The sequence below is a fragment of the Dunckerocampus dactyliophorus genome, chromosome 13, assembly GCF_027744805.1.
Source record: "Dunckerocampus dactyliophorus isolate RoL2022-P2 chromosome 13, RoL_Ddac_1.1, whole genome shotgun sequence".
Taxonomy (NCBI): domain Eukaryota; kingdom Metazoa; phylum Chordata; class Actinopteri; order Syngnathiformes; family Syngnathidae; genus Dunckerocampus; species Dunckerocampus dactyliophorus.
Window position 1 is genome coordinate 25,112,109 of NC_072831.1, and position 17,284 is coordinate 25,129,392.

Genomic DNA, 17,284 nt, shown 5'->3' on the forward strand with positions numbered 1-17,284 from the left:
GCTGTTGGAAAAAACGTTGTGGGTCATTTGCTGTTGGCGGGCAAAGTAGCAGCATTTGACTGATGATTTTTCATCAAAATATTAAGGCAGTCAAATATATGGTTGTAATGCTGTCTGTCTGCCTGACTGAAACAAAACACGGCATTTTAGCAAATACATAAGGATGCAAAATGACAGAATCGTAGCGTCTGTCAGCACACGTGTGAGTCACAGTGCAGCCTGACAACTGTAACTTAAAGTGTCCCTGACATGATTCATCAACCTTGTTATATACTGTTTGTAATTATGTTCTACATTGTTTGATTTTTTTTAAGTGAACAGTAAATTTGCAAAAATTACATTTACAGTTCATGGCGCCACCCATGACAAACTAGCTCTCGCAGTTCAGCCTCATTCCAGAAGTGACACCATCCTGGGGACTTTGGTTCATGTTTTGCAATTTCTCTATTTAATTTCCAAATATTTCTTTCTTCACATCGCTCAAATATTGGCTATAATTACTGTAAACAGCCTGTATCTGTCTCGCACACCGCCATGTTTGTGCAACTCAGCGATAGTACTCCGATGATGTCACTTCCGGAATTGAGGCTCAAGTGCGAGAGCTAGCTGGTCATGGGTGGCGCCATAAACTACAAATGTAATTTTTGCCGATTTGCCATTCCCTTTCAAAAATTGAACAATGTCGAACATAATTACAATCAATATATAAGACTTTGAAGCAAATTTGATTAATCATGTCAGGGACCCTTTAACAATAAAGCAACATACACATAAGCCTAACAAATAACCCCAAAGTTACCATCCGGTGGTGCATTGAAAGCCTAATTTTTCCACACTAGATGGCGCACTGCAAATCCAGCTGAACTTTTCTAATGCCAGTCAATTGTTCCTCGTTGATGAAATGCATCAAATTACAAAATTATTAAAAAAATATTAAAATTATTATATTATTATTATTAGAGCGATGGTAAAATGTGTGTTTTAAATCCACCACATGCTGAGATTACTGAGATAACATTGATTAGAAAGAGGAAAACCCTGGAAACAATTTTCTAATTAACTGCATGATCTCTGCAGGCCACACTATACAAGAAATACCGGTAAGTCATAACAGTAGTCATTTAAATACCAATTTCAGATCGCCTTCAGCGCTATGCAATGCAGAAATAACCTAAACACAAAGATTACTGCATCCAAAATAATAAAGTAATTGATACATCTCTGACAGTGTCACTCAAAAATGAGCACTATTTTTTGTAAAGTCGCTATTTTTATCCGTATTTTACTTACTGGACTGCACTTACTGGATACGTGTCGTATCCAGTAAGTGCAGCTAATGAAATTAATGTCTGAGTTGCACTATATTCTGCACTATATTGTGTGCAGCAATATTACCACACGGGGGCGCTGCAAGCTTTCGCCACAAAATACTGTAGAGTGACTGTATGTAATTGGGGGGGGGAAACAACATTTTTATAGCTTTTTCCCCTCTAGATTTGTTGCTCCCCAAAATCAGAGCTGCACTTTAGTCTCTGTAAGCATGTATAAGCTAAACTGTACAAAATGTTCTTTTGTGTGCCTATTACTTCTGCATGTATGGAAAATGTATTGTATTACTGGTGTACCCCAGGAACTGACCGTGAAATATACTGTATGTCTCCAAACTTTTCATACTATGACTGTCATTACGTTTCTGGTCCATGTACATTTTTCCTAAACACAATGAAAATGCCTAAAAGAATTAACTGTTTGAAATACTTTGAAAAGTAAACAGTTTACCTAATATAAACTGCCCCCAAATTACCACCAGAGAGCATTCAGAGAACATTATTGAGAAACTCTACGTACAACTGCATTGTACAAACTGTATAAATTCTATATTTTACTTGTCTGCATTGGGCACAAACTAAAAAGGAACAGGAACACTGCTTTAAGTGTGGCCGTTTCCGCCACAAATATCCCAGTTGTATGTCATAATGATGAGATAAAGTCATAATTATGAGATAAAAAGGCTAAGTCATGAGATAAAATGCCAAAATGATGAGATATAAACGGTGCATGTGCCGAGGCAAACGCTCCAGTGATGACGGCAGCACATGCGGCGTTTGTATTGCATAATTTCAACTTTTTATCTCATAGTTATGACTTTTTATCTCATGATTTTGACTTTTTGTCTCGTGACTTACTTTTTATCTCATAATTATGACTTTTCTATCTCATAGTTATGACCTCCCATTGGAAGAAACAGGCTTACATAGTTAGATTAATGTGTGTTTGTTAAATTAATTAAAATGTCCCAAACTTCGCCAGCTTTCACAAATCGGTCACTTTTTAAACCGTGAATTACTAAAACACCCGCTTTAAATACCCATGTGAGCCATCGTAGCTGGGAATAGCAGCTCTGTGAGGATGCTGCACTTCTGGTTTCTGAAGCTTTCTTTCCTGAGTAAAATCCATCCATTTTCTATGCTACTTATCTTCATTAGGGTCACAGTGGTATGCTGGAGCCTATCCCAGCTGACTTTGGGCGAGAGGCAGGGTACACCCTGGACTGTCCATCCATTTTCTATGCCGCGTATCCTCACTAGAGTCGCGGGTACGCTGGAGCCTCTATCTTTGGATATATCAATCTTGGACAACTGTCATTATTAGTTTGCCAGGTGAGCCCAATTAAAAGAAAACGACTTTAAAATGATGTTCCATGTGATTAAGCAATATGAGAAAGAAAAAGGATCTCTCTGTTGACAAAAAAAGCGTCAATTTGGATTCAGATGACAGCTGGGATTGTGCTGTTGAAGGCCTTATGAGAAACGTTTCTGCCAGACAAATGCATCGAATCAAGACAGCAGCTGCTAAAATGCCATTGGAAAACAGCAAACAGGTATTTGAAGCTGCTGGTGCCTCTGAAGTCCCATGAACCTCAAGGTGAAGGATCATCCAGAGACTTGCAGTTACCCATAAACCTACTATTTGGCCACCCCTAACCAATACTCACAAGCAGAAACGTTGCAGTGGGCCAACAAATACATGAAGATTAATGTTCAAACAATCCTGTTTACTGATGAGGGCCGTGCAACCTTGGGTGGTCCAGATGGATGAAGTAGAGCACGGCCAGCACACCTCAACAAGGCTGTGATGTCAGCAAGGAGGTGACTGAGTCATGTTTTGGATCGGAATCATTGGGAGAGAGGCGGTAGGCCCTTTATGGTCACTGAAGGTGTGAAAATGACCTCAGCAAAGTATGTAGAGTTTCTGAATGATCACTTTCTTCCATGGTACAATGTGAACAACTGTACCTTCTGTGGCAAAAATGACCTTCATGCATGACAATGCACCATCTCTTGATGCAAAGAATACCTACCTCTCTGTCATTGGCTGTTATGGACGTAAAATGGTTTGGCCAAACTCACTGTTTGGCCCCTTTTATTCCCCTGACCTCCACCCAATTGAGAACCTATGGCGCATCGTCAAGCAAAACATATATGAGGGTGAGAGGCAGATCACAACAAAACAGCAGCTACGGGAGGCTATTCTGACATCTTGCAAAACACTCCAAAAACTCACAAGTTCATGTAAGAATTGTGAAGGTTTTATTAAAGAAGGGATCTTATGTTGACATGTAACTTAGCCTGTTAAAATGTGAATGATTGAAATCGCTTTTGCTTTCAGTAAATATGACCTCCTTATGCTGCACATTCAACAAATGACCATTTTCGGTTCTGAACAACCAGTAAAATGCTTTGAACCTCTGTTGTGCATAATAATGTGGAACAGTGTGTTTTCAGTTTTAATTTTGGGGAAAAAAAATACTGTTATCATTTCGTTCACCGCAACGGCCCAATGACCACAGCAAGGCGGACACAGGAGCAGGCGAGGGGGAAAGCCAGCAAAAGAGCAAGCGGGCAGATGAACAGATGAGCAGCAAGGCAACCCACCACACAGCACCGGCCGACACCCACTGGGCACCACAGCCGAGAGGCGAGACCAGCAGCCGACCAGCCGCTGGGCCCCACCAACCACCGGGAGCCAGATCGCCCCCCCTGTCCCAGAACCAACAGCGTACCACCTGCGCCCAAGCCCACAGTCAGATTGGGGAAAGGCAAAGACGCGAAATACAGCCCAGCGAAGCACAAAGACAGTCGGCAACAAACACCTGACAGAGCACCGCACCCCCGACAGACCCGGTCCCAAGTGTGACTCTTAGTGACTCTTATAAGGCTGATCTACGTAAAACTAAAAACGCAGATGCGCCACAGACGTAAACGTCATATCCGGTCATCTATAATATACATGAATAAAAACAAACACAATAAGCCATATACTGTAAAACAGTGATAGGCTTATAATTTATTCACTTGCACCATGGATATGATATAAAAAAATGATGTTGGAACGCCTATTGCACATTCATAGTAGAAATCATGTTGCCTGACGTTTACGAGCTGTAACTGCTGTACAATAGATCGACGGATGACGTAGATTACACATGCGTAGTGAACTCCCCTTGCCTAACACGTGACTGCCGAAAAATAGGCCGACCGGATGTAGATGCAATCTGCACATGCGTAGAAGCGATCGTGTTTCCGGTACGGCTCGCGTAGTGACAACAGCGACTGTATCGATCACGTGACACAGGCTTTGCTCTACGAGCTCAACACATCGATGTTACCGGATTCATCACTCGTAAACATAGTTAATATTTGTTTGTATGCGGATACATTAGTCTGAGTGCAGTTTGACTTTGCTCAGTTTAGCTAAGCATGCTAGCTGCTAATGTAGCCAGAGACCCGGAAGTTAATGTCAACACATCACTGAGCAGAGATCAAGTGTGGGTGTAAATTGTCACTGCTGCTGCTGATGAAGACTCTAAAGCTGATATGACATGCCACAGTGACAACACACACTGGAGTGGTGTGCTCAGTTTGTGGTAAAAGATTCTCTCCGAAGGTACATTTGACAGCACACACAAGAATACAGAAACATTTTTCCTGTTCAACCTGTGGTATGGGTTATGTACAAAATCCTTCAAGGCAAACTGGGACAAAACATATTCCTGTTCAGGCTACAACAAAAGCTTTTGTGACTACTTGTGCACATGAGAAGACATACTTGTGAAAAAGTGTTTTGTTGTAGTGTGTGTAATGAAAGAGTCTCAAATCAGTTCCAGGTTACAAAAGCTGTGAAACACTGTCAGTCTGTTTTACTTCGTTAAAATGCAAACTTGAGGGGAAAAAAGTCTGAAATGCTGCCGCTCCGTTGTTAGCCCTTATCCTGGTTAGTCAGCTAGTGTGTTTGTGTTTAGCGTCTTTTATCTTTCACATCTTTTGTCCGCTTTCGACTGTGTCACTACTTTTAGTTTACACTGAAAGACTATTGTCCATCGTTCATTCGTGTTGACATTAGCGCTGTCAAGCATGTAATGACACAACCACACCTGAGGGAGGCAGTAATGCACTCGAAAGTAGCTGTGCTACCGGAAGTCGTAAACAAGGAAAGGAAAACGGTTAGCGGGCAGAGTAGTCTTTTAAGTCGGCCTTTATACTTTTGTTTGTCGAATAACAAACTACACGTTATCAATTCTTCATGACATCATAAAGTCGTCTCGGTGAACGATGAAGCTTGTTAGGGTAGCGTCGCTTGTTAGCTGCTAGAAAGGAGACGTGGAAACGCTTTGCGAAGCAGCAATCAAGTGTGAGTGTAAGGTGCTGTGATTGTGTGAATAATGTGTAATGTGCAAATGCTGAAAGCGTTGGTGAATCAGCGACTAACTGCGGTTGTTGAAGAAATATTTGTAGTGTTAGAAAGAACGATAGCAGAGTACGAGGAGGAACTTTCTCGAGCAAAAGAAGAGCACGCGCGACAACGTCAACTACTGGACACTGTTTTCAAGAAGCCTCACGAGTTACATCGAGCAGGTTTGTCTCTCAACTGTCACATGTTTGCTACCATTACCATGAAAAGCACACTTGGAAAGAGGAGGAGCAGTGTCAAGAAGTGTATGGAAATGAAAGAAGATTAAATATGGAAGGTTGTACGAAGAGACCAGAGGATATAACTGGCTAGGATACAAAAATGTCATATTTAGAGGCAGCAAGGAAAGCAGAAGAATTGAGATGAAAAGAGTAACATATGGGAAAAATAGACGGCTAATTGAGCTCTGTCCTCTCCAACAACTTCAGAATCACCTGGGTCAGATCAGCTGGTCGCAAATCAGGCAGGTGACTGCAGACTTTTTAGGCATGAGAGCAATGATGGAGGACTTGAGGCACACAAAAATCACAGAAAGCTGCAGGGCGAGGTTAAAGTTGATCCTTCAGTTGTCCACTTAATCTGTGGTGGAATAAAATCCATCTTTGGGACTGCAGAATATCCCAAATGCTTTTCGATAGTCTGCATTTCAGTATTGAATTAAGGGTTTGAGTTTCTGAACTAAAAGTAAAAACAAAAAGACAAACATGAATAAAAAGACAGAAAGCCCAGAGCTCGAAGCCACTTGCTTGCACAGGCGCTGCCATCTTCAGCAAATGTTTCATATGGCTGAGCAAAGCTTGGCTTTTCTAAAACATTCTTCTTGTGCGTTCTTCAGCGTTCTTGTGTTCTGCAGATGTCAGTGAAGAACAGCAGGTGTGGAGCTCCAGCATGGAGCCAGAGGAGCCACAGCCCCTCCACATTAAAGAGGAAAAGGAGGATCACAGTCAGGAGGAGCTTGAAGTTCTGGAGGAGTTCCCAGAGATTGTTGTCTCTTTGAAGAGTGAAGATGATAAAGACAAAGATCAAAGTGAGGAGAAGAGAGAGGCAGAGCCTCCAAGCAGCAGCTCAACACAACACATGACAACCGATGCTGATGGAGACCACTGTGTAGGATCACAAGCAGAAAGCCGCTTAGTTACACTATTAGATAGCGATGACACGTCACATTATTCTGACACTGATGATGAAGCATCTAAAACTGATATGGCATGCCACAATGACAGCACATGCTGGAAATGCTCTCAGTGTGACAAAATTTTTAATCACCGTAGTTATCTGGAAAGACACATGCGGTCGCACACAGGAGAGAAACCATTCATGTGCTCAGTGTGCGGCAAAAGATTCTCGCAGAAAGCAGATTTGAAAATACATACAAGAATACACACTGGAGAGAAACCTTTTTCCTGTTCAGTGTGTGGTGTAGGTTTTGTACGCAGTCAGCATTTGAAAAGACACATGAGAACACACACGGGGGAAAAAACATACTCCTGTTTAAGCTGCAACAAATCCTTTTGTGAACGAGCAGCACTTGTAGTACACATGAGAAGACACACTGGTGAGAAAGTGTTTAGTTGCAGTGTGTGTGGTGAAAAATTCTCTTACAAGTACCAAGTTAATAATCACAAGTGTGCTGGGGAGAACAGCAGTTGTAAATGAAGCTGCAGGACTTGAACTGTAAAGACTTTGATAGCTTTGACTTTCAAACATCACCACATATACTGTATGTGACATCATTGTGTGTGTGTGCGTAACACAATTTTGTTAATATGCTTTGACTATTTAAATGCAATAAAATAGGAAAAAGCTGTGACAGATTGCCAGTCACTTATTTCTGCAATACAATCTTGACCAGAGTCTGAAAAGCCGCTCTGTTGTTAGATGTTAGCCTGGTTAGCAAGCCAGTCCGTTAGTGTTTGTTGTCTTTCCTCTCAGCTAGTGTGTTTTCCTGCTATTGTCCGCTTTCCTTTGTTGTCTTTCCTCTCAGCTAGTGTGTTTTCCTGCTATTGTCCTTTCCTCTGTCTACCCCCACGTTTTGTTTACACTAAATGGCTATTGTCAATTGATAATTTGTGTTTGTAGGTCTATTTCACTTCATGGGTCAAGAGTGTAATGATACCTCCACACCTGAGGGAGGCAGTAATGCGCTACGATGTACTAGCAGCGCTATACCGGAAATACTAAGCAAGGAAAGGTCAACGGCAAGAAGGCAGTGTAATCTATAAATCCGCGTTGATTCCTTGATTTATATGTTTGTAATTTTGTCTGTGCTATAACAAACTACACATTAAATCTTCACGTTGGAACTTGTCAGACTAGCTTCACTGGTTAGCTGCTAGCAAAGAGACGCCGACGTTAACGCCTCGCTCAGGGGAGTGAAGAGCTGCGATTGTGTGAACAATGTGTAAAGTACAAATGCTGAGAGCGTTCGTGAGTCAGCGACTAACTGCGGCCGTTGAAGAAATATTTGTATTGGTAGAAAGAACGATAGCAGAGTACGAGGAGGAACTTTCTCGAACAAAAGAAGAGAATGAGCGACAACGTCAACTACTGGACACAGTTTTCAAGAAGCCTCACCCTGTGTTATACAGTGCAGGTTTGTTTACTTTTAACTCATGTTTACTAAATATTTGATAAATTGTCATGAAATTGATACTTAATTGGAAGAACTGTATCGAGTGGAGGAACATTGTCAAGAAGGGAAATTAAGATCGTCTCGCTATGGAAACGCAGAATGGCAGGCTGAAAGAAGGAGACGAGAGGATGTAACCTGCAAGATAAGTGAACAGGTTCAAAAATGTGATATTCAGAGGCCGTAAGAAAAGCTGAAGAACTGAGAATTGATGCAAACTAACTGAAGTGAAAAATAGACCGACATTGCGGCCTGGAAGACAGTGTAAACCAAGAAGAAATGACGATAAACAGGAAAGCATACCTGGCATTTGCAACAGAGGTAGTATAGAAAATCACAATGACTGCAAAGAATAAGGCAGTCTGTTGACATGCACTTAAAAAAAAATTAAATTTTTTAAAATGCATGTAAGGTTCAGAAAGTCTTTGTCATTACGCCTAGACATAACATTGCCTTTGAAACTCACAGCTTAAAATAAAAACAAAAAATATATATAAACAACGTCACTGCAAATGGCACAGTGTATAAAATAATACAATAACTGCAGTAAAAGTGCGGCTCAGTACAGTCAGAAATAGTTGTCTCCACAAGCGTGGTGACGAACGTGGTGGCTGTCCATGTCTGTCGTGGCTCCCGTGTGTGGTGTTTTCGTCAGACATTTCTTCTATACTGCAAAGTCCGGATCCAGCGTTGTCATCCACACTATAAAAGCCAAAGTGAGTCCACATTTTTTATTTTAACTATGCTGGCGTAATACAAAGGTAACGAAAATCCGTAGTAGGGTTTAATATCGCGATAGTTGGATATATAGATATTGACACAACCATAATCTGGAGTGATGGCGGCTCCCAGCATGCATTGTGGTACTTTGTTTGTAAAAAGTTGAAGTTTTGTGTTTAGAGTTGTTCATTATTCCCCATAGTTGTACCGTAAAGCACCCTGTATAAACCGCACATTTTTTGCACTGGTAAGAAGCAAAAAATCGGGGTGTGGTTTATACACGATGACAGGTCTGTGACCAGACGCAGAAATTGAGGAGAAGCCCATTTTAGAATAGCCGTCTGTGGGTCAGACAGTTGCTTTCACTTTAGCGCCCTCTGCTGTACAGTTGCTGAAAATGCTTGTGTATGCAACTAACTTATCTGACGGCTGTCTGTATTTTCACACAGTGAAATGATCTCTATATACACTGAAGCTAACCTAAGCTTCCATTAAAACATTGCAGTTTTTTCAAATTCACACTGAAGCAATGCAATAAAATAATAGAGAAAAAGAGAAATATAAGATATCAAAACATCTCTGAAAATTGCAAATTTCTTTATTTGGATTTTTTATTATTATTATTATTATTAATCTGTGCTTAGCCATAATATTAAAGATCTAAATGCCGAAGTTCAGATTTCTTCTTTATTCTTCTTTTTGAAATTGCTTAGTACCTTTACGCATGTTGATTTGCGATGAAAGAGTTGGCAAGCATTTATGAACTAAAAACAATTTTTTCCCCCGCCGTGAGCCTGAAAATGGGGGTGCGGATAATACACGGGTGCGGTTTATACACGGTGCTTTACGGTAGTTGCCCCATGTGTGTTTACGTACCCGTTACATATTGTGCTGTCTTTTTTTTCTTGTGTGTGTTAGCATCGCGATTGTAGGTAGTGTTCTGTCTATTGACCTCCCTGTTCATTTCTCTATGTGACAAGCTGACCGTTAGTTCAGTGGTTAATATGAGTAACTTCATATTAACTCAGACCTCACAGGTTACTCTTTCATGTCAAGTCATCAAAGTATGATCCGGCGGGCCATAAATGGCCTCCAAGTCACGAGTTTGAGACCCCTGCTCAAGGTGGAAGTCACTTGGTGAGTTGCAGGACCGGTGGCTAATGCTTCGGTTAGCCAATAAATGGCTGGCGGAGTAAATTCCAGGTTTGGGGGGCATAATAAACAAACTGCTTTCAGGCATTCAACAGCTCAGCCGTTCCGTACTGAATTAAGACTTCCAGTGTATGAACCAACAGTGAAAACAAAAAGACAAACATGAATAAAAAGAAAGTGAAGAGCTCTGAGCCACTGCGTGCACACATGTTGCCATCTTCAGCAAATGTCTCATTTGACCGAGCAAAGCTTGACTTTTTTAAGGAATGTTTGTCTTCTTGTGTCCTGCAGACGTCAGTGAAGAAGATTTTCCCACCAAACAGCAGGAGTGGAGTTCCAGGGTGGAGCAAGGGGAGCCACGGCGCTTCCACATTAAAGAGGAAAAGGAGGAGACACAGCCCCTCCACATTAAAGAGGAAGAGGAGGATCCCAGTCAGGAGGAGCTTGAAGGACTAGAGCAGTTCCCAGCGATTGGTATCGTTGTGAAGTGTGAAGATGATGAAGACAAAGATCAAAGTGAGAAGAAGAGAAAGGTGGAGCCTTCAAGCAGCAGCTCAACCCAACACGTGACAACAGAAGCTGATGGAGACCGCTGTGTAGGATCACAAGCAGACAGGCTCTTAGCTTCACTATCAGATAGTGACGACACAACGTCACACTATCCCGACACTGACGACGAAGAACCCAAAGCTGAAATGACACGTCACAGTGACAACACAAGCCGGAAATGCTCCGAGTGTGACAAAACTTTTTATGACCGGAGCACTCTGAAAAGACACATGAGGAGTCACACAGGAGAGAAACCATTCATGTGCGCATTTTGCGGCAAAAGGTTCTCTCTGAAGGCAAATTTGAAAATGCACACACAAATACACACCGGAGAGAAACCTTTTTCCTGCTCGGTGTGTGGTGTAGGTTTTGTACGCAGTCAGCACTTGAAAAGACACATGAGAACACACACGGGGGAAAAAACATACTCCTGTTCAAGCTGCAACAAAACCTTCTGTGAACGTACAACACTTGTAGTGCACATGAGAAAACACACTGGTGAGAAAGTATTCAGCTGTAGCGTGTGCGATGAAAAATTCTCTTACAAGTACCAGGTTAACAATCACAAGTGCGCTGGTGAGAACAGCAGCGGTAAATGAAACTGCAGGACTTGATAATATATTCACTAATGATTTGATGATAACACTAGTGGTCTGCTAATTAACGACATCAGTAAGCATCTACCAGTGTTCGCAATTTAGCACCAAACTACAAGAAGAGAAACAAGGATGACAAAAATACATCTCAAAGACTGCACAGAGAAAAGCATTAATGAATGATCTAAAAGTTGTGATGGTGGGATGACGCATACTAACACACACTAACGCTCTATGACAGCAATTCCAATAAGCAAAAGAAGAGAAATCAGCCATGGATGACAAAGGAATTGCAAAACGCTTGTCACAAGGAGGACACATTATTAAAGGAAATGTATAAAGAACTAAAGAAGCAGAATATAAGTCCAAGATGTTTAAAAAAGTAGCTAACGAGTATGGTAGCAGTGTGTAGGAAAGAATACCATGGTCTGTTACTGGAAGAGCAAAAACATTAGTGCAACCTTGGTTTTCCTCAGCAGCATCATCGGGAATGGTTCTCAGAAGGCAGATGAACTGTAAAAAAGGACAATATGAACAAAATACTTAAAGGCTTTAATAAATACCGTGTAATTATTAGACCAAATCTGGAAGAAAAGGATCCCAAACTCTTGGAATAGAATAGGAATGGAAGAGACTGGACTCCCAGCTCGAAGTGCCTGACTGGCATGACAGATGAGGAAATCATTTGTTACATTTGATTCATTTATTCAGGAGAGTGCACATTATTGAACAGTCCAATACTGTAAATGAGACGGATTCTTCTGTGGTGCAAAAACCTGTCAGTCCCGAGTTTGACGTATTTAGAAATTGGAGGTGGGACTAGTTCGTGAAGACCTTAGAAAATGAAACAGCTATTTTAAAAATGAATGCAATCGTCAATGTTTCCAAAACATGGCACTGATGTAATGGCAGAGGCTTTTGATGTAGTATTTTTATAATATTTTATTCATAACATTTCTATTGGGTTTAATATTGTGAGTGAGCAGATTGTGATGCAGTAATTGTGTGAAAATATCATTTAGCATAGGAATATTTTAGCAGAATTGGTTGTCATTTATACTCTCATTTGGTTAAAGTTATGTTGAATTTGATTGTGTTTGCCATGAGTTTGTTGTGTGTGTGTTTTTTTAATGAAAGTGAAGGGTCCACTGTGACTCTGAGGTACTTCAACTCCTCTACATTGTCAAGTTCTACATTCCCGATGGACACATTGGTCTGCTCCAGTTTTATGTTGTTTTTTTTGGTTGGTGGACATCATAGAAACTGTTTTCTTTTAGTTGCGCAATAGACATGCAGGATGTAAAGATCCAGTGTTGTAAGGGGCTGATGTGAGCATGGATCACAATCACATTACATTTGATATTGTGATTAAATGTGGACACTGATTGCCATGGAATTGAAAGGGAAACGATAAAAAAAAGTTTAAAAACGTACAAAACTGGTGACAAACACCAATTTACAAACTACAGACTAGTTTCTTTATTGCCACAAGTTTCCAAAATCATTTAGAAGCTATTCAACAACAGGTTAGACAAATATCTAATTATGAATGAATTACTGGCGGACAGTCTATATGAATACACAGCTAACATTTCAACTCCGATGGCACTAATCAAAACTTTTTTTTTTTTACCATCAGTGTTTCCGCTACATGTAATTATTGTGGCGGCCCGCCACTACAAAATAAAAGCCGACACACCTTAAAAATTAACTTTAAAACATCTGTCTATTTTCTATACGCTTATCCTCGCGGTCGTTGGGGCCTATCCCAACTGACTTCGGGCGAGAGGCGGGAGTACACCCTGGACTGCCAATTAACCTAATTTGCATGATTTTGGAATATGGGAGGAAACCGGAGTACCCAGAGAAAACTCACGCACGGGGAGAACATGCTAACTCCACACAGAGGTGCCAAAGCGGAGATTTGAACCAAGGTCTTCCCGATCTCCTGGCCACCATGGCTGAGTAATATATTGTATGAATGTATATACTGTATATGCTATATAGCTTAATATGTACGCACATATTGACTACAATTACTTTTATAACAATTTAAAATATCATACAAATGTTTCACAGCCCTTTATTTTGAAAACACACACCGGAATCGCCTGTCTACAGTGTTGGCACTTGCTTAAGTTGCGGACTCGTGGCTGTGCGGCACCAGTGTCTTGTGTTGGTGTTCACCGTGGTCCTTATTATCGTGCAAACAAAACAAAAAAAGACCGTAAATGTGTAGTCAGTTCACGACAGCTTGTCACACGCGAAGCTTGTCTATACGAGCGTGTGTGTGATCGTTCGTGTTTCGATTTCATTCGACTTTCTGGCGACTTTTTACCCTAGCTACCCCGTAGCTAGCTCGATCATGGGCGAGCTAGAAGTGGCTATCACATTGATGCCAACTTACGTTTTGAAGTGTCACTTAACCTTGCTTTCTTGTTGTCGTTATAATAGTTATAGCTTGTCTAAAATACTAGGTGTATGGCTAAGTTGTTAAACACCTAGTGTGTCCATCTTTAAACAGTGATGCTATCACAGGCTAGCCAACAGCTAGCTCATATGCTAGCGGTAGATCACCAGCTGATGTAATTCACCAAAGAATATTGAGTAGTTTTATAAGTGTTCTATTCAAACATTACGCCTGTATTTTATGACAAATGAGCACGCTGAGTGGAGATGTATTTTGTAAATAAACTATAATTAAATGTTTGCAGTTATAAAATACCTCACCTCCCTTTTCTTTTTGTAGAGGTAAAGCGAGTTGGATACAGCTGTCATAACCCTGGACTCTCAATTTATACTCTTTATACAGGACACATTTCTTTGATAATTGTTTAAAATTATTTTGTTAATAGTGTTATTTTGAACTAAAAATATTTTTTGAACAATTCGTTTCCCATGTATTAGTTTTACTGTAAAACAGGCATCAGATTAAATGTAGGTTTGTGTCAAATAGTACAAAATGTGTGGTACTTTTGTACCAATAGTCACATCTTATAACTAAATAGGTCAGGTAACAAAAAGAGGCTCAACATTTTAAACTCTAACTTGCTCTCAGCAACTTTGCCAATAAATTAACAGTTTTGCAACGTTCTCGGTTCATGTTCTGCTAGTTGTTGAAAAATGTTAAGTTAATAAGTCATGAAAAAAATTGTCATCATTTTTTTTTTTTTTTTTTTTTATTGCAGATGCAGTGGCAGCAGTCCCATGCAGACCACCACCACAGCTTCAGAAAATCCTAGGAGAAACCCTGTTACATATATATGTATGTGCATATATATGTGAATTTCTCTTGGAGATTAATAAAGTATCTATCTAGCTAACGCTATAGACCAGACAGTGTGCAGCCGAAGTATTTATGAATCTAACAGAAGCATTTGACACAAATCATACTGTCCTAAAAAATTAATTTGAACGGCGTGGCATCAGAGGGTTGGTTTTGAACTGATTGAAAAGCTACTTAACAAAGCAAGCTTAAATATATCTTGCGGAGTACTCCAGGGGTCAATACCGGGACCAAAATTGTAAGATGTAAGTAAGATGTCTATATCTGTAAGAAAAGTTATCTGTCCACTTGTAGAAGCTAGTAATGTAGAAACTGAACGCCACTGTCAAACTGTTATTTCATGATTCATTGGAAAACGTGCCCATGGCTGAAACCTTTTTAATATGCTGCCTGCATTGTCTTTTGCATAATAATGTTCATTTCTTGAATATCTGTCATGTTTGATAGCAAATGCTAACTGGATGTAATACATGAACTGTGTGTCTGAATGCTGAATGCTACGTAGCTATTTTCTGACTGACTGATAGTACCGGTACTGGGGTTATATACACACTATTGGGGAATTACAGTATGTGTATGTATATCTTTATTACCATATTGAATTCAATTGTGAACTACTGAATAAGATCAACTACTTTGATTACAAATACTAATCATTAGTATTGAGTATAGTAGTTTCAAAGTTTACCAGTTAGCTTTTATAGGTATGGTCGATGTTTTATACTAAGAGATAGATCATGTCGACTTGTAACTTGCATGCTAAAAGAGTGAGTGCACCCTTGATATACATGTATGACGTACATCAATATTCATCTTTATGAATGTAGTAAAAAAATATATTTATTTATTCATTCCTTCATTCAGTGTTTATAGTAGGAGGTACATCTTTGGGACTTGGTCATTTTAAAAGTAGCCTGTAGGTCGAAAAAGTGTGAGCACCCTTGCCTTAGACCACATGTGTCAAACTCGTGCCATGGAGGGCCGAGACGCTGCAGGTTTTCCTTCCAGCCGGTCACTAAAGCAGGTGATTTTAATGATCAACACCTCCTTCCATTTGAGGGAAGGCGCTCATCAATTAAAATCACCTGCTGGAGAAACTGGTTGGAGAGAAAGCCTGCAGTGTTTTGGCCCTCCATGGCACGAGTTCGACACCCCTGCCTTAGACCAAAGCTTCTTGTAGGAATAGTACAATGTCCTGTCGTGTATCTTTAACAGGGACACTTGCTACCAGAAGATATGTCTGACGCATGGGGCGGTAACGTCAATCGCGGACCTTCAGACAAATATTTAAGATAAAATCATACTTACAGCTGTGTTATCTTCGATGAAAAGTCCATCGTTTACAGCTCCGTATAGCAACCATTTTTCCCGCCACGAGGGTCAAAGATTGTATGATTTCTTCCGGTAGCATCACCGGAAATACGTCACAGTCATTAATTTATACCCAAACATTAAACAGTGTATCTCTTACAAATAGTTAAATAAAGATAGAGTAATGAACAGTTCAGACTCAAAACACAAATCAACACAATAAAAACAAGTGTTTACAGTCTTTTAGTTTACAAAAGTATTTGTCGCGGGAGGATTCTGCATAAACGCCTTCTGTCTGGATCTGGCCAAATGACGTCATGCACACCCCACCAATCGCCATCGCCATCACAATTACCAGATGTGTTTGGCGCCTGTTTTAAGTGTTCTCCCGATGATCCTATTTTATGTTTGGGTTAAGTGTCCAATGTAGGAAATTGTGTGTGATGTTCAGCAACAACAATGTTGAAGTAAAAAGCAGAACATGTGTTTAAGGTATGGTCACATTGTGCTTTAGCTATTTCTTAGAGCCAAAATCGTTGTGTATTTTTGTTGCTGGAGATGGAGATCCAGACCTATCCAGTTGCAGCACTTAAAGATATCCAAGTAAAATCTAAAAATGTCAACAACTGTTTTTGAAATCTGTGTTTAAATGCACATTATACATACATATTTTTGGGGTTTTAACAGGGCATTTAAGACAAACGTTTGCCTGAGTTTGCCACCTATGCCTTAGAGCAAATGTTTTCCGACACGACGGGCAGGTTTCTTATCAGTATATCTCCTCTCGTGGTTAATCAAGGATTATCTAGATGGAACAGGGAAATGGTTTCTCGCCCACGTGAGCTCTCATGTGTCTTTTTAAACGATTTTTCCGAGTTAATCGTTTCCCCACAGACCGAGCAGCTAAAAGGTTTCACTCCAGTGTGTACTCTTTTGTGCTTCAACAGTGAAGAATGATCTGTAAAACATTTGCTGCAGGCTGAGCAGGTAAACGGTTTCTCCCCACTGTGTATTCTTGTGTGTGTGATCTCATAAGTCCCTCTGGAGTGAATACTTTACCACAGACCGGGCAGAGAAAAGGTTTCTCTCCAGTGTGTATTCTCATGTGTGCTGTCAAAGTTGCCTTTTGTGAGAATGCGTGACAACTGAGCAGATGTCTGGTTTTTCTCCTGTGTGGACCCTTGTGTGCGTTTCCAAAGAGGACTTGCAGTTAAACGCTTTGCCACACTGACAGCATTTCCAGTTTCTGTCAGCGTGACATCGCCTGTATGTCATCAGAGTTTTCTTGTC

At 40.5% G+C, this 17,284-nt stretch overlaps 1 protein-coding gene across 5 annotated transcripts; it reads left to right on the forward strand.

Moving 5' to 3' along the window:
• The first annotated feature begins 4,581 nt into the window (after positions 1–4,581).
• On the forward strand, positions 4,582–15,495 carry LOC129193025 (zinc finger protein 287-like). 5 transcript variants are annotated; one of them, XR_008573534.1, is made up of 4 exons: positions 4,965–5,915; positions 6,587–8,344; positions 10,544–13,331; positions 14,586–15,492. XR_008573534.1 is itself a non-coding variant. In XM_054797595.1 (3 exons), exons 2-3 carry the CDS (start codon positions 8,149–8,151, stop codon positions 11,398–11,400), a joined length of 1,053 nt encoding a protein of 350 aa, XP_054653570.1. In that variant the 5' UTR covers positions 4,582–4,947; positions 6,587–8,148; the 3' UTR covers positions 11,401–15,495. The 5 variants fall into 5 exon arrangements, 4 of the variants coding, with proteins under 4 accessions (XP_054653570.1, XP_054653571.1, XP_054653567.1 ...); XM_054797595.1 differs by lacking the exon at positions 4,965–5,915 and adding an exon at positions 4,582–4,947 and having other exon boundaries at positions 10,544–15,495; XM_054797596.1 differs by lacking the exon at positions 4,965–5,915 and adding an exon at positions 4,582–4,947 and having other exon boundaries at positions 6,605–8,344; positions 10,544–15,495.
• Positions 15,496–17,284: the final 1,789 nt, after the last annotated feature.